At 42.1% G+C, this 25,470-nt stretch overlaps 1 protein-coding gene across 7 annotated transcripts; it reads right to left on the bottom strand.

Moving 5' to 3' along the window:
• Positions 1 to 58: 58 nt before the first annotated feature.
• LOC121571543 (protein FAM131B) lies at positions 59 to 24,497 on the bottom strand. 7 transcript variants are annotated; one of them, XM_041883066.1, is made up of 9 exons: positions 24,329 to 24,497; positions 15,910 to 15,957; positions 15,447 to 15,484; positions 11,718 to 11,820; positions 10,348 to 10,572; positions 8,660 to 8,800; positions 2,758 to 3,083; positions 2,133 to 2,381; positions 59 to 730 (listed from the first exon to the last, which is right to left on the bottom strand). In XM_041883066.1, exons 1-9 carry the CDS (start codon positions 24,354 to 24,356, stop codon positions 515 to 517), a joined length of 1,374 nt encoding a protein of 457 aa, XP_041739000.1. In that variant the 5' UTR covers positions 24,357 to 24,497; the 3' UTR covers positions 59 to 514. The 7 variants fall into 7 exon arrangements, with proteins under 7 accessions (XP_041739000.1, XP_041739002.1, XP_041739003.1 ...); XM_041883068.1 differs by having other exon boundaries at positions 15,447 to 15,481; XM_041883069.2 differs by lacking the exon at positions 24,329 to 24,497 and adding an exon at positions 23,302 to 23,408 and having other exon boundaries at positions 11,727 to 11,820.
• Between the last annotated feature and the right edge of the window lie 973 nt (positions 24,498 to 25,470).

The raw sequence follows: 25,470 nt of genomic DNA, 5'->3' as shown, positions 1-25,470 counted from the left end.
TTGAACACTCACACACACATACATGCAAGCAAGCACACATACACAAACAAACACACAATAATACATATTACTTTATTTCCTTTTTTGTTTTATAAAAAATCCTTATTGTATATTATTACTTTGGATACGGTTTACTATTATCGTTAAATTACTTTCAAAAGCATGCACTTCCTTTTGGTTGTCTCGTGATTCTCTATATTGCACTGATATTTATCACAGTGTCTTTTTTATTTCTCTCTTTAACTCCATTCTTTCGATTTCCTTTCCTTAGTTCAATATCACTGCAAAACAAATCCTTACGTTTCTGCAAACCGACAGATTTGAGCAGTCAATGAGTTGTCTTTAAAGTTCTCTGTGGCTCTTTCATCATTGTCATAACCAACACTTTCTCCTCCAGGAAAAGTCTCTGTTTTTTCTGTCTTAGAGTGGGTAAATAGCTGTAAGGGGGGGTAGTATAGCTGGTTGATTCTTGATAAGTGTATCCTGTTTGTCAGTCTCTCTCTGACTGCCCCCCTCAATTGGTTGCCACGGTAACAATAGACCCCTCCGCCACCTCTTCGTCCTTCTCCTCCAACGACTGGACAATGCAGGGTGTGACCACAAAGGGTATGCGCTCTGCCATTGGTTCTGGGCGTGCTAGTTGTGGACTGGTGCCTCCAATTGGGGTGGCGTCTTCTCTAAGCGGGGACGGGGTCAAAGTTGGCTCCAAGGTTAACGTAACTTCATCTTCCTGTGAAAACAGTAAATGGATGGTTTACCAACTATACTGTACTTACCAAACTGTGAGGATTAGTCAAGTCTCTACCTGTGGGTACATCGTAACCCATTTATTAGCCTTGCACGCCATCTTGTGGCTGGAGGACTGACTTTGATGTAAGACTGAAGTAAAACACTTTTGGTAGCCATGACAAACATATTTTCAAGATTTCACTAATATCATCAAAATCAATAAATCATAACACTTTTTTGGGCTCATTCAGTGGTAGAATCCTGTTGGAAAATCATGTTAAAAGTACCATTTATATTGCTAAAATATACATTGGCCAAGTGTCAAAACCCCGGTTTTAGATCAATATGCTGAAATAAGTTGTGATATTTTGAAGACCAATACATAAGTTACTCCTTACACACTATTTACCAAGCGGTCACTCAAGACTGGAATTGATTAGCTTGTTCTACCGTATCAATAGCAAGTGCAAATTAATCACTCACATCGATATTGTATTTCAATCATTGGAACTGGGACAATAACCACTGCAACATGTACCATTTGCACTCTAACAGACAAACCTCAATGAACTTGGGTATGCTACATATATCTATCGATAGATGACAACCTATCGTAGACCTTTATCAACTTATAACTCTGTGAGAAAATTATTTCGGTAGATGGCCAACACAGAAAAGGAAACACAACACTTTTCTGGCTGGATAATTTCAACGAATCACCACCTCACACCGGTTAATAAATAGAGACAGGGGTTGGCTTTCATTTGAATGATAGCTTAACCCTTAAATCCATGAATTCATGTGAGGCAAGAGACGTTTATGGGAAGAGCGCCAATTGTTTTCTAGCCACCGTGGTTCTGAAAATGACAGCTGCGTTCTATGTCCCACTTTGGACTGGCGCATATGGCAAAAACACTGGTACTAAACCAAAGACTATAAACTTTAAAACTAACATCACCAATCTGAGGTAAAAAGGATGTGTATTTCCTGTCATTCTTCTGTGGTGAAAACGTTAGTCTGTGTAATGTAGTAACACCATAGGGAATTTAGCGTAATAAAACATAATTAAATATATCAAAGTAATTCAATATTTGAACATATTACTATAGTAAATGTCGTACACTCACAAATTCTTACAACAATGACATCTGTTTCTTCCTACTCTAACCATGGAGAGAGTTTAAAAATACTCCTAAGCACTATTTAACCAGGAGCTCGAGTGTCCCATAGGGTCTGTGCAGCAGGCTGAACGTTTGACTTGGCTACTTGTTGGGCCTGCTGTTAATAGTGCCAATATCAGATTGGCTCAATCTGCTTAGGCAACAATGTGTGTGATAATATCTAAAGCAATACAAAACGCTAGTCAGAAAATCAACACGTTTTTCTTCAACCACATGGCTCACCTTAGTCTCCTCCTCTTCCTGTTGCTCTGAAATGCATTCACTCTCCTCCTCTGGCTCCTCCCCCAATGTCTCGACCACAACCCCAACCATGTCACCCATTGGCCCGCTCATCTGTCCGACACTCTCCACCTGCGCAGAGCCCCATAGGTCAGCCAGGCGAGGGTGAGTGGGCAGGCCCAGACTGTGGATAGTGCTGTTGGGCGTGGCTTGGAGGGAGTGGTTTGCACTGTGTAGCCTGTGTTCCATTGCCTGTAGATAAGGGAACACAGTTCATTCAAATTTTCTCATGACACAAACAATTACATTATCAAGAAACCTCCCCATGAGTCGATAGCTCTTGGCTAATGGGAGGAAATGAGTCATCTGTTGCTCTTGACAATGAGTATTTCTGTATGTAATTAGTAGGTCTCACATGTTGTTATTAACGCTATAGCATTGGTAGCATTACATTAACAGTAAGAAGGATTAAAAAATGTGATACATTTTTTGCTAATAACACTAACAAACTGCTAGCATACTGCTGTCTTACAATGGTTGTCAGTTAGACAGTTCCATGTTGTTATTGAAACACTAACTCCACCAGGTGACAGTCCTCTATGAAGCAGTCCAGTCCAGTCTGTCTCACCTGTTGCTGTTGGTAGAGCATTAGCTGCTGGTGCTGGTACAGCTGAATCTGCTGCAGCTGCTGGAGCTGCAACTGGCTCTGCTGCTGCAGGGTGAGTTGTTGGGGCTGCTGCTGCTGGATGTAGCCCCCCACGTTGTCCACCTCGCCGTAGCCCTCACCGGGCGTCCCTCCGCCCCCACCCGCCATGATGTAGGCGGCCGGCGAGGCCACGCCCGAGGGATCGTTACTGATTGGCTCCCAGGCGTCGGAGGAGGAGAGGCAATAGAGGCCCTGGGCGACGTAGGTGTTGGGCCACATGTCGGCCGAGGAGTGATGCATCGCCTGGTCTGTTGTGTTAGGGAGGGATGAAGGGAGAAGTACAGTCGTGGTCAAAAGTTTTGAGAATGACAAGTATTGGTCTTCACAAAGTATGCTGCTTCAGTGTTTTTAGATATTTTTGTCAGATGTTACTATGGTATACTGAAGTATAATTACAAGCATTCCATAAGTGTCAAAGGCTTTTATTGAGAATTACATTAAGTTTATGCAAAGAGTCAATATTTGCAGTGTTGACCCTTCTTTTTCAAGACCTCTGCAATCCACCCTGGCATGCTGTCAATTAACTTCTGGGCCACATCCTGACTGATGGCAGCCCATTCTTGCATAACCAATGCTTGGTGTTTGTCAGAATTTGTGGGTTTTTGTTTGTCCACCCGCCTCTTGAGGATTGAACACAAGTTCTCAATGGGATTAAGGTCTGGGGAGTTTCCTGGCCATGGACCCAAAATGTCGATGTTTTGTTCCCAGAGCCACTTAGTTATCACTTTTGCCTTATGGCAAGGTGCTCCATCATGCTGGAAAAGGCATTGTTCGTCACCAAACTGTTCTTGGATGGTTGGGAGAAGATCTCGGAGGATGTGTTGGTACCATTCTTTATGGCTGTGTTCTTGGGAAAATTGTGAGTGAGCCCACTCCCTTGGCTGAGAAGCAACCCCACACATGAATGGTCTCAGGATGCTTTACTGTTGGCTTGACACAGGACTGATGGTAGCGCTCACCTTGTCTTCTCCGGGACAAGCTTTTTTCCGGATGCCCCAAACAATCGGAAAGGGGATTCATCAGATAAAATGACTTTACCCCAGTCCTCAGCAGTCCAATCCCTGTACCTTTTGCAGAATATCAGTCTGTCCCTGATGTTTTTCCTGGAGAGAAGTGGCTTCCTCGCTGCCCTTCTTGACACTAGGCCATCCTCCAAAAGTCTTCGCCTCACTGTGCGTGCAGATGCACTCACACCTGCATGCTGCCATTCCTGAGCAAGCTCTGCACTGGTGGTGCCCCGATCCCGCAGCTGAATCAACTTTAGGAGACGGTCCTGGCGCTTGCTGGACTTTCTTGGGCGCCCTGAAGCCTTCTTCACAACAATTGAACCTCTCTCCTTGAAGTTCTTGATAATCCGATACATGGTTGATTTAGGTGCAATCTTACTAGCAGCAATATCCTTGCCTGTGAAGCCCTTTTTGTGCAAAGCAATGATGACGGCATGTGTTTCCTTGCAGGTAACCATGGTTAACAGAGGAAGAACAATGATTTCAAGCACCACCCTCCTTTTAAAGCTTCAAGTCTGTTATTCTAACTCAATCAGCATGACAGAGTGATCTCCAGCCTTGTCCTCGTCAACACTCTCACCTGTGTTAACGAGATAATCACTGACATGATGTCAGCTGGTCCTTTTGTGGCAGGGCTGAAATGCAGTGGAAATGTTTTTGGGGGGGATTAAGTTCATTTTCATGGCAAAGAGGGACTTTGCAATTAATTGCAATTCATCTGATCACTCTTCATAACATTCTGGAGTATATACAAATTGCCATCATAAAAACTGAGGCAGCAGACTTTGTGAAAATTAATATTTGTGTCATTCTCAAAACTTTTGACCACGACTGTACATATATATGTTTACATTTTGGATTAGATACAAGCTATAAACTGTAATCTCAGAGCACAAAGCAGAGATTTTTTGATGTATCACAGAAGGCAGTAGATATAGGTAAACGTGGCCTTTAGTTTCCATAACAATGGTTTACACTAGTTGGGTTCAAAGGCCCTTGAAGCAGCGGTATCACCAGATATCAGAAGATATTTACAGCAGTGTCACCATTTTGACAATAAATACACCGGCAACTTATTTAAAGCTCAACATATCTAAAGGAGAAAATTAAAGCTTGCTTGACGATGGGCAAACCGTGCCTTAGTTATCATAATGCCTATAATAAGCAGATTTTAATTGGTCTAGGCAGAGAATAGGCCCATATGGTGCTGTTAATGAGAGCCAGGCTAAGTCCTTGTGTTAACCTACAAGCTCCCCCAGGGTTTTCTGCTACAACACTACACTACCAAACCAAACACCCCAGGGCCACAGCTGCCATTTTGAGTTTCTCCAAAACATTTCTTCATAAAGCCCTGATGCACCTCTAGCCAGCCTGTCAAATGGAGTGGAAATGACATCAATCAAACCGGAGTAAACAAGATTAATCAAAGTGGCTGGAAGCCTTCCACAGTAAAATATGGAGGAGCACAGTCCAATACAGAGTGGATGTGGAGCTCACAAGTCAATTATGATCCCTCTTCAAAACGACATATACACTACCGTTCAAATGTTTGGGGTCACTTAGAAATGTCCTTGTTTTCGAAAGAAAAGCAATTTTTTGTCCATTAAAATAACATCAAATTGATCAGAAATACAGTGTAGACATTGTTAATGTTGTAAATGGCTATTGTAGCTGGAAACGGCTGATTTCTAATGGAATATCTACATAGGCGTACAGAGGCCCATTATCAGCAACCATCAGTCCTGTGTTCCAATGGCACGGTGTGTTTGCTAATCCAAGTGTATCATTTTAAAAGGCTAATTGATCATTAGAAAACCCTTTTGCAATTATGTTAGCACAGCTGAAAACTGGCCTTCTTGAGACTAGTTGAGTATCTGGAGCATCAGCAATTGTGGGTTCGATTACACGCAAACTGGCTCTAACCAGAATAGAAAGAGGAGTAGGAGCCCCCGGTGCACAAAAAGCCATATCTCAGACTGCCCATCTTAATGTTTTATTTTTATTGGCCAGTCTGAGATATGGCTCTTTCTTTGCAACTTTGCCTAGAAGGTCAGCATCCCGGAGTCGCTTTTTCACTGTTGGCGTTGAGACTGGTGTTTTGTGGGTACTATTTAATGAAGCTGCCAGTTGAGGACCTGTGAGGCGTCTGTTTCTCAAACTAGACACTCTAATGTATTTGTCCTCTTGCTCAGTTGTGCACCGGGGCCTCCCACTCCTCTTTCTATTCTGGTTAGAGCCAGTTTGCGCTGTTCTGTGAAAGGAGTAGTACAAAGCGTTGTACGAGATCTTCAGTTTCTTGGGAATTTCTCACATGGAATAGCCTTCATTTCTCAGAACAAGAATAGACTGACGAGTTTCAGAAGAAAGTTATTTGTTTCTGTCCCTTTTCAGCCTGTAATCGAACCCACAATTGCTGATGCTCCAGATAATGAACTAGTCTCAAGAAGGCCAGTTTTATTGCTTCTTTAATCAGCACAACAGTTTTCAGCTGTGCTAACATAATTGCAAATGGGTTTTCTAATGATCAATTAGCCTTTTAAAATGATACACTTGGATTAGCAAACACAACATGCCATTGGAACACAGGACTGATGGTTGCTGATAATGGGCCTCTGTATGCCTATGTAGATATTCCATTAAAAATCAGCCGTTTCCAGCTACAATAGCCATTTACAACATTAACAATGTCTACACTGTATTTCTGATCAATTTGATGTTATTTTAATGGACACATTTTTTAATTTTCTTTCGAAAACAAGGACATTTCTAAGTGACCCCAAACTGTTAAACGGTAGTGTAAATAAACAAAATTATGTGTATTTGCATTTGGCACTAATATTGTTGTGGAAAGGTAAATGCTTAATTTAGTATAAAAAAACATGTTTTATTCATTAATTAAAGCTGGAATTCATTCATTAAAGCTGATATTGCCACATCCATTTGCGATATTCCAACAACAAAGACGTTAATTTTAACAGCAAACACAGTTTTTTCCCCTCAGACATCATTGCAAACCATTGCACGCGCAATAGAACAGCAGAGTATGTACTACAATTTATTTTGACCACGATGCTGGATGCTCATTTCCTCAACAACAAAAAAACTATAACAAATGCTCCTGGGGCAACCAGTGGCGCTGTTGCGCCTATCGTGGATCTCAGCTTTAAAAGCTATATGCTATCAAATGTTACTTGTACATCCTTTCTCAATTTCACATTATAAACTGGGAGAATGCTGATTGCTGATTGACTGAAAGCTGTGGTATATCAGACCGTATACCATGGTTATGACAAAACATTTATTTTTAATTATGTTGGTAACCAGTTTATAATAGCAATAAGGCACTTCGGGGGTTTGTGATACAGTGCCTTGCAAAAGTATTCATCCCCCTTAGCATTTTTCCTATTTTGTTGCATTACAACCTGCAATTTAAATGGATTTTTATTTGGATTTAATGTAATGGACATACACAAAATAGTCCAAATTGGTGAAGTGAAATGAAAAAAAAATATCAGAAACTTTGAACATCCCATGGAGCACCATTAAATCCATTATTAAAAAATGGAAAGAATATGGCACAACAACAAACCTGCCAAGAGAGGGCCACCCACCAAAACTCACGGACCAGGCAAGGAGGGCATTAATCAGAGAGGCAACAAAGAGACCAAAGATAACCCTGAAGGAGCTGCAAAGCTCCACAGCGGAGATTGGAGTATCTGTCCATAGCTCCGCTACTCCACGGAGCTGGGCTTTACAGAAGAGTGGCCAGAAAAACACCATTGCTTAAAGAAAAAAATAAGCAAACACGTTTGGTGTTCGCCAAAAGGCATGTGGGAGACTCCCCAAACATACGGAAGAAGGTACTCTGGTCAGATGAGACTAAAACTGAGCTTTTTGGCCATCGAGGAAAACGCTATGTCTGGCGCAACCCCAACACCTCTCATCACCCCGAGAACACCATCCCCGCAGTGAAGCATGGTGGTGGCAGCATCATGCTGTTGGGATGTTTTTCATAGGCAGGGACTAGGAAACTGGTCAGAATTGAAGGAATGATGGATGGCGCTAAATACAGGGAAATTCTTGAGGGAAACCTGTTTCAGTCTTCCAGAGATTTGAGACTGGGACGGAGGTTCACCTTCCAGCAGGACAATGACCCTAAGCATTCTGCTAAAGCAACACTTGAGTGGTTTAAGGGGAAACATTTAAATGTCTTGGAATGGCCTAGTCAAAGCCCAGACCTCAATCCAATTGAGAATCTGTGGTATGACCCATTCAACTTGAAGGAGCTGGAGCAGTTTTGCCTTGAAGAATGGGCAAAAATCCCAGTGGCTAGATGTGCCATGCTTATAGAGACATACCCCAAGAGACTTGCAGCTGTAATTGCTGCAAAAGGTGGCTCTACAAAGTATTGACTTCGGGGGGGGGTGAATAGTTATGCACGCTCAAGTTTTCTGTTTTTTTGTCTTATTTCTTGTTTGTTTCACAATAAAAAATATTTTGCATCTTCAAAGTGGTAGGCATGTTGTGTAAATCAATTAATACAAACCCCCCAAAAATCCATTTTAATTCCAGGTTGTAAGGCAACAAAATAGGAAAAATGCCAATGGGGGTGAATACTTTCGCAAGCCACCTAAGAACAGCCCTTAGCCGTGGTATATTGGCCATATACCACACCCCCCTCGGGCCTTATTGCTTAAATATAGCACTATGGCATTGGATGAACAGATTCAATGAGTGCTGTTCAATGAAATGTAGTTTGTACTATAAAATGGCTGCCCTATTTCTAGAGTGTGGCAGCCATGTTTGTAGTCCTGTACCTCTGCTGGTGATGCTCTCCTGGTTGGTCTCACTGAGGTGTGCCACACTGCCTTGGTTGGAGCCAGCACGAAGGCTGTCTTCCTCCATAGATCTCCAGCCCAGCAAAGTAGCCTCCGATAAAGCAAATTGTGCCATTAATCCTGGGAGAAACAAGGGGATACATTTGTAAACAATGTAAAATACATGGTTCCAAATCTCATTTATTTACAGTGCATTCGGAACGTATTCAGACCCCTTGACTTTTTCCACATTTTGTTACGTTACAGTCTTATTCTAAAATGGATTAAATAAATAAAATCCTCATCAATGTACACACAATACCCCATAATGACAAAGCAAAAACTGGTTTTTAGACATTTTAGCAAATGTATAAAAATAAAAAACAGAAATACCTTATTTACATAAGTATTCAGACCCTTTGCTATGAGACTTGAAATTGAGCTCAGGTGCATTCTGTTTCCTTGAGATGTTTCTACAACTTGATTGGAGTCCACCTGTGGTAAATTCAATTGATTGGACATGATTTGGAAACGCACACACTTGTCTATATAAGGTCCCACAGTTGACAGTGCATGTCAGAGCAAAAACCAAGCCATGAGGTCGAAGGAATTGTCTGTAGAGCTCCGAGATAGGATTGTGTCGAGGCACAGATCTGGGGAAGGATACCAAAAAATGTCTGCAGCATTGAAGGTTCCCAAGAACACAGTGGCCTCCATCATTCTTAAATGGAAGAAGTTTGGAACCTCCAAGACTCTTCCTAGCGCTGGCCGCCTGGCCAAACTGAGCAATCGGGGGAGAAGGGCCTTGGTCAGGGAGGTGACCAAGAACCCGGTGGTCACTCTGACATAGCTCCAGAGTTCCTCTGTGGAGATGGGAGAACCTTCCAGAAGGACAACTATCTCTGCAGCACTCCACCAATCAGGCTTTATGGTAGAGTGGCCAGACCGCTTGATTCTCTGGTCTGATTAATCCAAGATTTAACTCTTTGGATGCCAAGTGTCACGTCTGGAGGAAACCTGCCACAATCCCTACGGTGAAGCATGGTGGTGGCAGCATCATGCTGTGGGGATGTTTTTCAGCAGCAGGGACTGGGAGACTAGTCAGGATTGAGGGAAAGATGAATGGAGCAAAGTACAGAGAGATCCTTGATGAAAACCTGCTCCAGAGTGCTCAGGACCTCAGACTGGGGCGAAGGCTCACCTTCCAACAGGACAACAACCCTAAGCACACAGCCAAGACAACGCAGGAGTGGCTTCGGGACAAGTCTCTGAATGTCCTTGAGTGGCCCAGCCAGAGCCCGGACCTGTAACCGATCGAACATCTCTGGAGAGACCTGAAAATAGCTGTGCAGCGACGCTCCCCATCCAACCTGACAGAGCTTGAGAGGATCTGCAGAGAAGAATGGGAGAAACCAAATACAGGTGTGCCAAGCTTGTAGCATCATACCCAAGAAGACTCTAGACTGTAATCGCTGCCCAAGGTGGTTCAACAAAGTACTGAGTAAAGCGTCTGAATACTTATGTACATTTGATATTTCCATTTTTTATTTGTAATAAATGTGATATTTCATCCATTTTATAATAAAGCTGTAACGTAATAAAATGTGGAAAAGGTCAAGAGGTCTGAATACTTTCCGAATGCACTGTACGTGTTGATTTATTTCATTGGTTCTTATTTTCACTCTTACCTGCAGTGAAGCGGGCCTCCTTTTCTCCTTCACTGAGTTCACTGTACATTTCGCTCTCCCTCCGCCTATCCTTTTCACGTTGCGAGGTTGGGATTTTGGCAACCACAGTCCCCTCAGTCCCAGTGGATGGTGTGTTCCAGCTCTGCCATTCGATCATGTGAGCCACTTTGCCCGAAGCCATGGCAGTGGGCTTAGTCACTTTATCCTTCATGGAACGGGACACGCCTAAATAAAGAATAGGGGGGGGACATTCCTTCACAACACATTCAATTTCTGAATATGGCACCTCCCATGACGGATTTGGGCTCAGGAAGTGAAAGGGGCTAGGAACTGTGGAAAATGCTTAATGGGTTATGTATTCTTTCTGGGAGGCAATGAATTCGGTGCAAAATGGCTTCTTCCTCTTTCATGCATGTCTCTCAGCAACTCTGGGTGGTTGGAGATTGAAGTGGATGTAGATGGGGCTTACTGCATTATTAAAAGCTGTCTGTTTTATTCGTCATGGCTTGTTGACTTGATCAATCTCTCAGTCGTCTGTGGTGAGCAACGAGGGTGAACTACAGAACTCTATGAACCATATTAATATTCAGAGTCTTTACTCGTGAAATTAATCAAGAAGATGAGATTCATTAGACTTTAAGCATTTGTTTGTAATTAAAATGTGAAAAAAGTTACCTTTGCTGTAAACATAATTCTGAAAAGGCACCACTACAAATCCTTAATTAAAGTGCAAATATCTGACGATAACGAGGGACGTATTCATTCAGTGAAAGTGTTTGGCGGAACAATACAAATCTAATTAAATCAATTGAGTGTGAACTGAATACATTGAGCAACAGCAGATATGCTGGGCTGAAGCTTTGTTGATTTATTTGAAGTGGTAAAATGCTAATTGTAGATTTGTATTCAATGTTATGCAGTTATTTTGGGAGTAAGGAAAGTAATGGTTTTGGGGTCTTTATCATTCCAAGGTCGATATAGTCTGACTGTTAAATACACACGATATCAAATCAAATGTACTTCAACTGCACCAGACACGACCACAACAGACAAGGCACAGACAAGCACAGAGCCATAAAACTGCCTTGCCACCACAATAAACACACACCACCACCACAAACGCCACACTACAAAACACTACATTTCCCAACACGCCTGTGGAGATGCATTGTGGTTTTATTTTAACAAATGTAATTGGATTCCATCAATTGTCCATAAGCGGCAAATTAATGTGTGCATTAAATATCAATGGGGAGGCTGGGAGTGAAACAGAAAGGGCACCCACAGGGGCGACCATGTTGGCTCCATCTCCTCCTCCTGTCCAGAGCCAACATGGGGTTGGTTTACCATCTACCAGGACAGACACACACCTGACACACCTGTCAGTGACGACTTAGCCAGAGCGCCGATCCCGTAGGCGTTGGAGTTCCTCTTCAGACGAGGCAGGATGGAGGTGGTGTCCTCCATAGAGAGCTGTAGAAAGGGATGAGGGGAGGAAAGAAAGAAAGAATTGTGGAGGGGAAAAGCGAGAGGAATGGCCGATTGTTGTGAGGGGGTAAAACAATATTGTTGATTGAGGATTAGATATGCAATTAAATTAAATTAAGAAATTAGGGGAAAATCCTACTAGTCAAATTCAACTACCATCATATTAAGCAAAAGATACATTACATTATCCAACACATCCCAAATCATATCGACACTTTGGTCAAACCAGCGATCGCCAGCACAGTAGTGTAGTAGTTCACTGTGCAGTCAGTGTGCTGTACCTGTAGGGCCTGTGATTCATATGCTTGATACATAAAGGGGCATCATGCTAGTAGCTAGAGTTAGCTACCGTAGATAAGGTAAGGTTATTACAGCTTGTTATCTCCCAGCCGGAGATACTATGTAACCCAGGCAGTACAGTAGATTAGTAGCAGCGCTAAGCTAGAGAGACGGGGAGAGAGAGGGATGGATGTGGGATGGGGAGAGCGTGAAGGACAAAAACGTTGGCTTCTCTACAGACAGAGTGAGCCAAACCACGTGGCGGGGAGGAGGAAGAAGAAAAGGAAGAGATTAGCATAGGACTTACATTGATTCCTTCCCAGGAAAACTCGGCACGCCCATGCTGAGAGAGGGAGGGAGGGAGAGGAAGAAAGCCAGGAGAGATATACAGTAGGTATGTGTGTAGAGGAGGCGGGAAAGGGAACGCAACAGAGAGGAGGATTAAAAGAAGAACACTTAATACAACAACAACAACAACAAAACTGACAAATAAGGTGTGTAAAAGATACGCAGGACGAAACCAGTAGTAGTAAAGTACTAAAGATGTGGGTGGAGGAAGGAAGAGAAAGAATATGAATGATGTAATATAAAAAATGCAAGAGCGATTTGGACGAGGCGGGCGGGGAGCATTTAAATACTGATCAATTGAGGATAGAATAGAGATGAGAATTCACTGTCTGTGAGGGAATAGATTCTCAGCTTGACCATCTGCTTTGTAAATTGGAAAACAAAACAAAAAACGGTTGTATTGCCATTGAAGTCAGTGTTGTTGTTTGTAGTGATTCCCTCCCAATAATAGGATACAACTAATTATTCATAATTGAATAATATCTTATATTATCATAACACATTCTTATAAATAGGACTAAATGGTGCCCCTTGTGAGGAAAATCCCCTACATAAAATGGTGCCCCGTGTGATGTCATTCTCCTACTATACTCCAAGTCAATATTCACGTCATAAGGAATTCCCCTCAACCACGGCCACAAATTAGGGAAAACAAACATTTTTTCCATTGACCCCCGTTGTAAAAGAGCCAACTTCGTCATATCTTTTTTGTTATACAGAAATAACAAAACATGCCGAAAAGCTAGCGTGTTGTTCAATATACATGTAACCAGGTCAAAAATCCCGACATACAGTTCACAGTGCTCCCACGTAGGGAAATAGAGCATGCGAGAACAGCCCTGTGGCTTCAGGCTACTCGGTATGGGAGAGGGAAATTGTGGGGTCCAAGTATGCTACACGCAGCTATGTGTGTGGAAAACATTTCCTCACAGGTAAGACATTTAACTTGTTTAGTATAGTCTGTATGTTTGTGTTGTTGGTCTTGGTAAGCTTAATGTTCCGGTCGGTAGCTAGAACTCACTCACATGGCTGCTAGCGCCATCATTAAAAAGGGGCATGAGGGAAGCCCTACAATATTACGTTTTTCTAAGTAGTGAGAACTCTCAGGAGCAGGCAATGTTGAAAAGTACTTTTCTTAAATGTAGTTTTGTAATTGGCTAAAACAAGAACACAACAAGAAAATTGCGTTTGAAAAAGGTCAAGTGTTTTCTGTGAGCCAATAGGGTCACAAAGGTAACCATGGGTTGTTTCCCCCAAGGCTGGCGACATTCTATCTAATACCGACTGGGAGTATACACTAGTCATAGAATTGTGGAATCTAACTCATCATCAGGCTATCGTACTCCAGTGTTATGATAACAACGAAAGGCTTGAGGTCAACTCTGACCTAGTTGCCAGGGCCAACAGCAACTTCTGCAGGCAGATAAGTGGCCCTACTGGAGAATGCCCATTGGCCATTGCATTTTGTCATAAAGAATTAGGCTGGCCTTAGAGAGGTGTTGAGAGTTGGTTGGATATAATGAGTACTGCTCAGTCCAACCTAGTTGAACAGAGTAGATTTGAGATTTACAGATACATTTTAGATTCCGTTCCCACATACTCAGGGGCCTGGTGTAAATTCTTGCTAGGAATATGTATTATGGAGAAAGGCCTGAAATGTCAACATTAAACATTCTCCACTGTATTGCCGTTTCTTGTTTGTTTCTATAGGAATATGTATTGCAACAGCAAGTGAATCTTGGATTGTAATACCTTCTTACAAAACACCTCATGAGTTGTCAGAGTGATTTAGCAAGCCCCATGAAGTCCAAGATAGCCGCCCAGAGGATGTCTGCTTTAGTTGGGATGGTGATAAACCAATCCCACAAAATGTTGAATTATTCACTGAAAAAAAGTGACCGGGGTCAGTGCTTACTCTTTATTTATGAGGGCTTGCGGTGTAGGGGTGTCACTAGAAATGATTTATCATGGTTAAAATGTGCATTAACAGGAAGGGCGAGCAAGGAGCAGTTGGGCGTCAGCGTCCTTGGAACTTCTTCTTCCTAGCAACAGGCCCAGTGATTTCTGGGAACAGGTTTCCCCCGGTGAAGCACTTTTGTCTCAATCGGTCAATCAGACATCGGTGGTCGTGTTGTTGCCATCAAACTCTGGCCAGTCCAGAGGAGTGCATACTGTCTCTCTAACCTTGTGTGTTACGAGGCTGCTGGCTGCATCAACCTCAGGTCAGCTGACACTGCTGTGTTGACATCATACTGTGGCATCTTTGAATCGCAAAATCATGCATCAGTAAGTGGATGGATTTCCGAAAAATAGGTGGCCACTGGCCAATCCATATCCAGACATATATGGGGTAAAAACAAAATATCACAACGTCTAAATTAAATTGGGTTTTGTTGCTTGTCGGACATCTAACAGAGATGGGGATGGAGGTCCCATAAAATATAAAATAGCATATTAAGTGGAGTAGAATATGCTTTCTTTGTATTTAAACATCTGCAGTGGTCTTGTTGGTTGTCATTGTGTAGGGTATTTTTTCTGTTTAAAAAGGCCCCATTGTGTATTGGAACTCAACCTTATAGCCTCTTTAAAGAGAGAAAAACAAAACAGCAACAGTGGTAAAGGAGTAAAATGGATCATATGCTATGTCCCTGGAGTGAGAGATTATATATAGTACAGTAATGGTTTGTGCTCTTGAGACCGGCTCCAGTGACCTTTGTGAGAAATTCAATACAAACCATCTCTGAGCAACATTATGTCATGGCACTCTCAGTGATGCAGTGTGAGCGAGTCAAGCTCAGTTTCACTACTAGATATGAGAAACCATGAAATGACACTTTTCCTCGATGGCCATCTTGGCTCAAGGATCCATTTGACATAAATGAGAAATGCACTCGAGAGTAGAGCTGGAATGGTATAAAATCCAGACAAATTATATTTCACTTCAGCGGGATAAAATGTACTGTATATCGAAATGTCATTCATACCTGCTCCCCATCTTTCCGTACGGGAACAGCGTCCGCTGCTAGAAAAAAAGAAAGGAAAAGCAGATAGAGAAAGATGAAGCCAGCCTTATGCAACCTTTCCTGAGTAGAGCTGACAGCACTCTCCAACATTTACGCTGACATTCACACAAAGCACTAAAATGTGATTATTATTTGCACCAACTGTTAGCACATTAGGAAAAACTAGTATGTGTCATTATGGGCCAAGATCTTTAGATTCCTATACTGATTATGTTAAAAACGGCCTCGAATGACAGCTTTGTATGTCATATTTCAGCTGCATGATCATTAGGATGCATTTGATAGTAGGCCTACATGCAGTGAAATACATAATAAATGCTAATCTGTTATGTTTTCATTATTATTAAACTATTAGTAAGGCATACTGTATTATTATACCCAAAATACAGAAAATATAGTAAAGTAATATTATATTGGCACATACTGTAAATTGACACTGCATTGCGTGCCCTCTTCTCCACACAGATATAAGCTGAAAAAAGTCATTAATTGAATTCAAAATCCTTAAAACACTTGTCTGTAATGTTTTATATCCTAACATCTCACTTTAACATTTTAACAGTTAAAAGGGGAGTCGAACCGAGTTCTAAATTGAAACACATCTTCATGACTATCTAAGGGCCCCATCTAAATTTGAACACGTTTAACACTTGAATGTGTCCTTTAAACAGGCAAAAAACATAAAAGAAAGTCAAATGAGTTCTAAAATCTGAATTGAAACACTTTAACTACAGCTGAGTTGACACCCAGGGGAACCTGGAGGCCATTTTCCTCCATCAGACACTCACACACCAGAGACCTCTAAAGCTGATGGAACTCCAAGATAACCGAGGAGAATGAGGGCGAGTAAGAGGTAGTAGCACTCAAAGAAACAAGAGAAAGGAGGACAGGGAGGGTTGGGGAATGGGGAAAAGAAAACCAAGGGTATACCGAGATGGGGCAGAGAAAAAAGGAGAAAACTATGAGGAGGAGGAGAGTGGAACGTTCCAGTAGGCCAATATATGAATGGTATCAATTGATGTCTATGGTGTGTTATCAAGCCTGCATCTCAACCAATGGAATGAGAAGGTGGTGAATGTTTTATTGTTGGTGTTAAAAGAATCTTCACATAGAGTTTAGGAACGGTCAATATTTCTAACAGTGAATTGTGTACACAGTTGATTAGACATTTAAAAAAATAGCCACATCTCACCACCTCATGTGTAAGGTCCATCCATCTGTAAAACATGCACAAAACCCCCCAGACCCAAACACATTTATCTTAACCTCACACTTGTCACCCTGGCCTGTCAAGAGGTCTTCAATCTTCATAGTGTCACGTCTCCTCCCATTGCTCCCCTCCGGCGCTCTGATTTGCCAGTCTACTGAGCCACAGGTCTGAGCGCACCACCTCGGCAACACCGGAATGGAAACCCAACGCACCCTAATCACCTCCAGCGCACCTGCACCTCATCATCTCATCACCACCTCTATTTAGCTTTGGACTGTTCTGGATGATGTTGTGTGTGATTGTTAAGCTTCTTGTCGTTTATTCTTTGTTATTTCTCTTGCTCATTGTTAAGTAAACCTTGACCTTGTTAATTCCTGCGTCTGCGTCCTGCCTCTTCGTATACTCAGTACGCGTCACACATAGGCACCACTGTCATCTAACAGCTTGTAGTAAACTAGACAGACAGACCTCTTGACCTCATAGAGAACTAAGCCTCCTCCACTTTGCTGTAGAATTTGTCTCGTTGTAGAGAATTTTCTTTCCCTCATTCATTGATGATCCAAAACATCTGAGTCAGATATTGAACCTTTTAAGAGGAGAGGTATGGCCTCAACCGTCACAGCAGTTTTATGATACAACTGTATAATTACAAAGTTGGGGAAAAAAGCTTTGTTCCGAGCAATTGTTTGAGCTGGGGAAGGGTAGGACTATGTTCACACAGTGGGCCAAATAGCAGGGGCTAGCCACTCGCGCTGCACTGAGCGAGTTCCTTACGGGTGCATTAGCCTGCTGTGACCAACCTAGCAGAAGCCAAAAGCTGCGCGGGCCGTCATAGCAAACAGCGGGGGAAGGGAGAATCGTCGGCCACTGCCGCGATCACTCCTGACAGATCTCGTGGTTCAGAATGTTAGGGACCACCATCATCTGTCTTTTGCGATCGCTTGGGGCCGAGTGGGGCGTCTTGGTGGTGACACACGGTGGGTGACGTGCGCCCTGACACTGATTCAGGGTGAAGGCCAAAGTCTGACTCATCTCAGCTCTAGTACTGGTGCCGAAGGGAGTTCTAGCGGGACAAGGTACTGAAAAAATATTATTCTGAGCGCATATGCAGCTATTATCATGGTAAGGTATGGCCACGGTAAGACCAGGGCTTGAAATCAAAGTGACAACCTGTGGAAATGGCCCCTCGACCTTTCAGCATCGATTTCCATAGCCTATATGAGGGGACTGTCTTTTCTGATAAAAACTGTTGAGCTACCACAAATACTGTCAACCTTACATTGGACCTGGAATACATACCCACTGGGCACAGATATCAATTCAACGCCTATTCCACATTGGTTCAACGTAATTTCATTGAAACGAAGTGGAAACAACGTTTATTCAACCAGTGTGTTCCCAGTGGGTAACTTCTGGGTAAAAAGAGAGTTGTATAACTTTTCCAAACTATTAATGGAAGAACAACCACCAAAACATCATGCTACTAATTCAAATGATATGTCTCAGAGACGAAGTTAACACTTAGCCACCCTAAACCATTGATGCCCAACTATAACACAACCCATGCTTCTCTCTAGTCTTCTTTTCTCCATTCCTCCCATCCTCTTCTCTCTCTCTGAGCCCCTCTCTCTCCCCTCTTCACCTACAGTATGCCCACTAGCAGTCTTCCACTCTAATGGTCAGCAGCAGCTCAACCATGACCACCTGTCAAGCAAACTCCATCGACTAGTCACCTTGGCCCCATGTCCGTCACCTTGCGAGTCGTCTGTCAACTCGTGTCATCAGCCGTACGGTGTTGTGACATAGCGAGCATGTTCCGCTCAATACCGAGCATCCGTCAGTCAGTCAGTCTGCACTTTTAATGAAATCAATATTGGGGGTCATTCCTGTGTAATGCAATATCTCAAAGACACTCAATAGAACAGAACAACAAACAAGATGAGCAGTGCTAAATAGTGCACAACAAGCTACGGCAGGACTCTGGCCAAAAGCAGAACAGGTCAAGCCTTCAACAGGCTGTTGAGCAGTGTGTTTGTATATGGGAAATTGAAGGAGGCCTACATAAGCGAGTGGCAGTTTCACCAAACACATGAACACACACTTTCAGTACAGATTAGAAACAGAAACACCTTCAGTATTCAGAAACATAAACACCTTCAGTATACAGAAACACAAACACCTTCAGTACACAGAAACATAAACACCTTCAGTAAACATAAACATAAACACCTTCAGTATACAGAAACACAAACACCTTCAGTATACAGAAACATAAACACCTTCAGTACACAGAAACACCTTCAGTATACAGAAACATAAACACCTTCAGTACACAGAAACATAAACACCTTCAGTATACAGAAACATAAACACCTTCAGTATACAGAAACATAAACACCTTCAGTACACAGAAACACCTTCAGTATACAGAAACATAAACATCTTCAGTATACAGAAACATAAACACCTTCAGTATACAGAAACACAAACACCTTCAGTACACAGAAACACAAACACCTTCAGTATACAGAAACACCTTCAGTATACATAAATACAAACACCTTCAGCACACAGAAACATAAACACCTTCAGTAAACAGAAACATCTTCAGTATACAGAAACATAAACACCTTCAGTATAAAGAAACAAAACACCTTCAGTATACAGAAACATAAACACCTTCAGTATACAGAAACAGAAACACCTTTAGTATACAGAAACACCTTCAGTATACAGAAACATAAACACATTCAGTATACAGAGACATAAACACCTTCAGTACACAGAAACATAAACACCTTCAGTATACATAAACATAAACACCTTCAGTATACAGAAACATAAACACCTTCAGTATACAGAAACATAAACACCTTCAGTAAACAGAAACATAAACACCTTTAGTATACAGAAACATAAACACCTTCAGTATACAGAAACATAAACACCTTCAGTAAACATAAACAGAAACACCTTCAGTATACAGAAACATAAACACCTTCAGTATAGAGATACATAAACACCTTCAGTATACAGAGACATAAACACCTTTAGTACACAGAAACATAAACACCTTCAGTATACAGAAACATAAACACCTTCAGTAAACAGAAACAGAAACACCTTTAGTATACAGAAACATAAACACATTCAGTATACAGAGACATAAACACATTCATTATGCAGAAACATAAACACCTTCAGTATACAGAAACACCTTCAGTATACATAAACACAAACACCTTCAGCACACAGAAATATAAACACCTTCAGTAAACAGAAACAGAAACACCTTTAGTATACAGAAACACCTTCAGTATACAGAAACATAAACACCTTCAGTATACAGAGACATAAACACCTTCAGTATACAGAGACATAAACACCTTCAGTACACAGAAACATAAACACCTTTAGTACACAGAAACATAAACACCTTCAGTATACAGAAACATAAACACCTTCAGTAAACAGAAACAGAAACACCTTTAGTATACAGAAACATAAACACATTCAGTATACAGAGACATAAACACATTCATTATGCAGAAACATAAACACCTTCAGTATACAGAAACACCTTCAGTATACATAAACACAAACACCTTCAGTATACAGAGACATAAACACCTTCAGTATACAGAAACATAAACATCTTCAGTATACAGAAACATAAACACCTTCAGTATACAGAGACATAAACACCTTCAGTACACAGAAACATAAACACCTTTAGTATACAGAAACATAAACACCTTCAGTACACAGAAACATAAACACATTCAGTACACAGAAACATAAACACCTTCAGTATACAGAAACATAAACACCTTCAGTACACAGAAACATAAACACATTCAGTATACAGAGACATAAACACTTTCAGTACACAGAAACATAAACACCTTCAGTATACAGAAACATAAACACCTTCAGTACACAGAAACATAAACACATTCAGTATACAGAGACATAAACACCTTCAGTACACAGAAACATAAACACCTTCAGTACACAGAAACATAAACACATTCAGTACACAGAAACATAAACACCTTCAGTATACAGAAACACAAACACCTTCAGTAAACAGAAACACAAACACCTTCAGTATACAGAAACATAAACACCTTCAGTACACAGAAACATAAACACCTTCAGTAAACAGAAACATAAACACCTTCAGTATACAGAAACATAAACACCTTCAGTACACAGAAACAGAAACAGACCCTTTCAGTGTAGACCTTTCCTTCTCTCCTGATATATTCACACTCATGTCATGACATTGTCATTTTCATGTTCCCGTTGGTTTATTTCCTAGTAGTTCCGTTTCACACTGTATCATTTACATTATAGTAATATAAATACACAACACCATAATGATACTATGTGTAGGCTTAGCTAATTCAGCTATTTCCCATTTCAGCATTATATTAGGCCTACTTTGCTAAATGTCTCACCACCCATGAAAGACAACAAATGAAGTCAATGACAGATATGTGATTGATTGATTAAGGCCTATAACATCTGCAAAATACACTGAGCATACAAAACATTAAGAACACCTGTTATTTCCATGGCATAGACTGACCAGGTGAATCCAGGTGAAAGCTATGATTCCTTATTGATGTCACTTTTTAAATCCACTTCAATCAGTGTAGATGAAAGGGAGGAGTCAGGTTAAAGAAGGATTTCTAAGCCTTGAGACAAATGACACATGGATTGCGTATGTGTGCCATTCAGAGGGTGAATGGGCAAGACAAAATATTGAAGTGCCTTTGAACAGGGTATGGTAGTAGGTGCCAGGCGCACCGGTTTGAGTGTGTCAAGAATTGCAACACTGCTGGGTTTTACACGCTCAACAGTTTCCCGTATCAAGAATGGTCCAGCCAACTTGACACAACTGTGGGAAGCATTGGAGTCAAGATGGGCCAGCATCCCTGTGGAATGCTTTTGACACCTTGTAGAGTCCATGGCCCAACAAATTGAGAATGCTCTGAGGGCAAAAGGAGGTGCAACTCAATATTAGGAAGGTGTTCCTAATGTTTTGTACACTCAGTGTATGTGTATGCCACCAATACAATTTGATTTGATTATTTGAAATCGAATAACCTCTTGCCATAACCTGCCTCATAAGGCCTGTTACGAAGCATTATAATAAGTATGCTAACCTGCTGAGATTTACATTGATATGCTAAATTGCCTTGAATATACCCACAGAACAAACCAAGAAAAACACTGAGTAAACATGATTGTAGAGCTCTGTTGTCTCCTCCCAGAAAATAAATACAGCCGTGCAACCATTCATCATAAACAACATCCGTTGTGAACATAATGGATTACATTGTAATAACTAGGTTTGGCAGGCTACGCAATTCACTGGAATAATACCTCCGCCAAAACAGTAGGATACAGTACAATCAGATCATCCTATCTTGTTGACATGGCATGGTTCCTCTGAATGTTTACCAGAGGATCTAAACACTGTGTGGGGATGCGCTGTTGACCCATATTTATTGTAAGTATCTCCTCTCCATTCCGCATCCATCGATCTCACTCCATACCAGATGCTATATAGCAAGATATGCTTATTATAACAATGGCGCTCACAGCAATGGGCTGTTGTTGTTTCTCACAAGAAATCAACCTCAGTTCACATTTGATATCAAATGGCCCATTGCACGTGATACGATACACTAACATGGGCATGTCTATTTAGTAGACAAAGCAAACAGTTTATTTGTTCGGCAGTAAGTATTGTTAGGAGTATTATAGTGGTATTAGAGCATTATTCTATACACATGTTAAAGCATCTTTCTAAAACCCTGTGTGTTAAATACTACAGAAGCAAAACCATGACAGACAGAGAGAGATGAAGAGAGAAATTAGAGACCCAGTCAGAGGGAAAACTCCCTTACAGTGAACAGGGAAAACCCTAGTGTCGTTTACTGCTACAGATTCTACATCAACACTAACACCTTCCCTAGCTTGTTTTCAGACACTCACATATTTCACACACTCATTTGTCTCTAAAACGCCAGGCTGGCATTCATTTTCACGCTCAAAACACATGCTACACATCCTCCACAGGCTCAATGACAATCAAAGGTCAAATTTTCATTAATCCATGTATTTATTTATTTGATCTCAGGCAGCAAGCCTCCATTTGTTTACATAAAGGAACTGGCAAGGCTTGATTAAGTGTTTAAAAGAGGGCAATCACTCTCTCTTATATATGCTCCAAAGAAACGACACACCACGCTTTAATTAATCTCCATTATACTATCTACAGTACAACACATAATATCCTATCCCATCGGAGACAGATCGAGTTCAGTGAAATCAACATCGTACGAGTTCCACAGACCATGTAATTCAATTCAGTCTACAGTTTGCTCCATCTCTTGAGCCATACACCTCAATGTAGCTAAACCGGCTGTATTAACCACTGGCACCGTTGACTTTGTTCAATTGACCTACATGTGCAGCGCATCCGGGCTCACACCTGGGTTTGACCGGTTATGACTCATCCAATGCGGGTCATAGTCCAACCGAGTGTGTGTGTGTGTGTCTGTGTCTGTGTGTCTCCATTTTATACAGTACCTCTTAACCTGAAATGCTCTGCCGCACGCATGCTTCAACGTATCACCCGCCGGCATGACGCACTCTGACCGAGGAGAGGAGCGTTTATGATTTTCTCATACACAGCAAGCGGTTACCTTAGCTCTATGTCGAGGCAGGAGGGTGGTTAAACAAGAGGGAGTGCACACACACACACACACACACACACACACACACACACACAGTCAAACTAACAGTCCATTTCCTCATGACCATCCCTCCATCCATCTCTCCGTCCCTCTGATCCTTCTTCCATAATGAAATTCAGAGGTCTGCTCTGTTTCACTCTCCTTTTTTTTCTCTCCATCACTATTTATACATGCAACAGTACACCATGCAGACACTGCTAACAGGATTTCACATCATTCCTTTCTGTCTCTCCCTCTCTCTCTCTTTCTCTCTCCTCTCTCGTTCTGTCCTTTCACCTGTCTCCCCTGAGATCATTGTAAACAACCTCTAACGTCATCTTTCAGTCTCTCTGTCTCCTCAGAACCTTCTGCATCTCTCTCTCTCTCTCTCTCTCTCTCTCTCTCTCTCTCTCTCTCTCTCTCTCTCTCTCTCTCTCTCTCTCTCTCTCACACACACACACACACACACACACACACACAGACACACACACACACATATCGCCATTCGCACATGGTCGTACAGCCCATCAGGCATGTAAAGCTTAAATGTCAACCGAGTCGCCCCGTATTCCAGTCCACTACAAATCGTCTCACGTCCTGCCTTCGCCTTCACTTCCACCGTCATGCCGTTGTCTTGCCATCTCTCCCTAGTCCCCACACACATTCAGCATTCACCATGAACAAAAAAAAAACTATCCTGTCTGTCTAGCCTCGGTCGGACGCTGCCAAGCCAGGTTAACCAACACGTCTCCATAGAAACGTACGTACAGTTTCAGAGGAGAAATTGAGAGCCCTCCTTCCCTCCCCAACTACCACCCTCCTCCATCTCTCTCTAGTCACTGGGGGAAAAGCAGAAGGGGAAAAAGATGGGGTCTGCTTACTGATGGTCCGGGAGCCGATGCAGCCCATGGTGTCTCTCTCTCACAGAGGCCTTGGAAGCAGCAAGCGAGGAAGCGCCACCCTTTCGCCAGGCATTCTCTCCACTCCTCTTCTCTCCTCCTGTCTCGCTTCGTATGTGTGTGTGAATGTGCGTTTGTGCACGTCTCTCACTCTCTCACTCTCTCCTCCTCCTCCTTTTGCTCTGCTTTTCTCTCGCGCGCTCCCTCTCTCCTTACCTTCGTCAAGCACACTGGCACACACACAGAGACACACGGAATCCAGTGTTGCGATGTTCGTGCATCCCAGTTAGTCAGTCATCAAGTCAATGTGTCTGAGAGCAGGGGAGGATGGAGGGAGGGACAGACCTGAAATCATTGAAATAATGACAAGCAAGTACTAGTTACTTCAATGCCATTAATATCCCAACTCTCTAAATGATTTAAGTATAACACATTTAGCGGAGATATTGACCTATTGTATGAAATGGAAATATCCTCTGTATCTTCTGACGGTGTGAGGAATGAGTGTCTAGTATTTCTCTTTTCCCCCACCTCTCTCTCTCTCTCGCTCTATCAATGCAGTACAGCTGTTTTCCTCTCCTTCTGCCCCTCCCTCTTTTTGTCTCTCTCCATTTCACTCACACAATATGCATATAAACAGACAGTGATTCAATTGTGAGGAGGCGAGGCAGGAGGACAATGGAAAAGTCCTTATGCTCTCTGACTCTCTCCTAATCCCTCAGCGTCTGCTTTTACACTCAGAGTCAGGATTGTAGACATTTTAGCAAATGTATTAAAAAGAAAAAACAGAACTACCTTATTTACATAAGTATTCAGACCCGAAATTGAGCTCAGGTGCATCCTGTTTTCATTGATCATCCTTGAGATGTTTCTACAACTTCATTGGAGTCCACCTGTGGTAAATTCAATTGATTGGACATGATTTGGAAAGGCACACACCTGTCTATATAAGGTCCCACAGCTGACAGTGCATGTCAGAACAAAAACCCAGCCATGAGGTCGAAGGAATTGTCCGTAGAGCTCCGAGACAGGATTGTGTCGAGGCACAGATCTGGGGAAGGGTATCAAAAAATGTCTGCAGCATTGAAGGTCCCCAAGAACACAGTGGCCTCCATCATTCTTAA

The sequence above is a fragment of the Coregonus clupeaformis genome, chromosome 8, assembly GCF_020615455.1.
Source record: "Coregonus clupeaformis isolate EN_2021a chromosome 8, ASM2061545v1, whole genome shotgun sequence".
NCBI lineage: Eukaryota > Metazoa > Chordata > Actinopteri > Salmoniformes > Salmonidae > Coregonus > Coregonus clupeaformis.
Note: the sequence above shows the minus strand (reverse complement) of the source record. Positions and strands in the feature narration are given on the sequence as shown.

Bases quoted from the DNA above. Each gene is read 5' to 3' on its own strand.
- LOC121571543 (XM_041883065.2), bottom strand. From the start codon at position 23,332: ATGCGTGCGGCAGAGCATTTCAGGTTAAGAG. The intron at 10,573-11,717 runs GTGTGTGTCTGT...TTCTTTATTTAG, and splicing joins GTCACTGACAGGTGTGTCAG to GCGTGTCCCGTTCCATGAAG. The intron at 2,382-2,757 runs GTGAGACAGACT...CCTTATCTACAG, and splicing joins TGCTCTACCAACAGCAACAG to GCAATGGAACACAGGCTACA.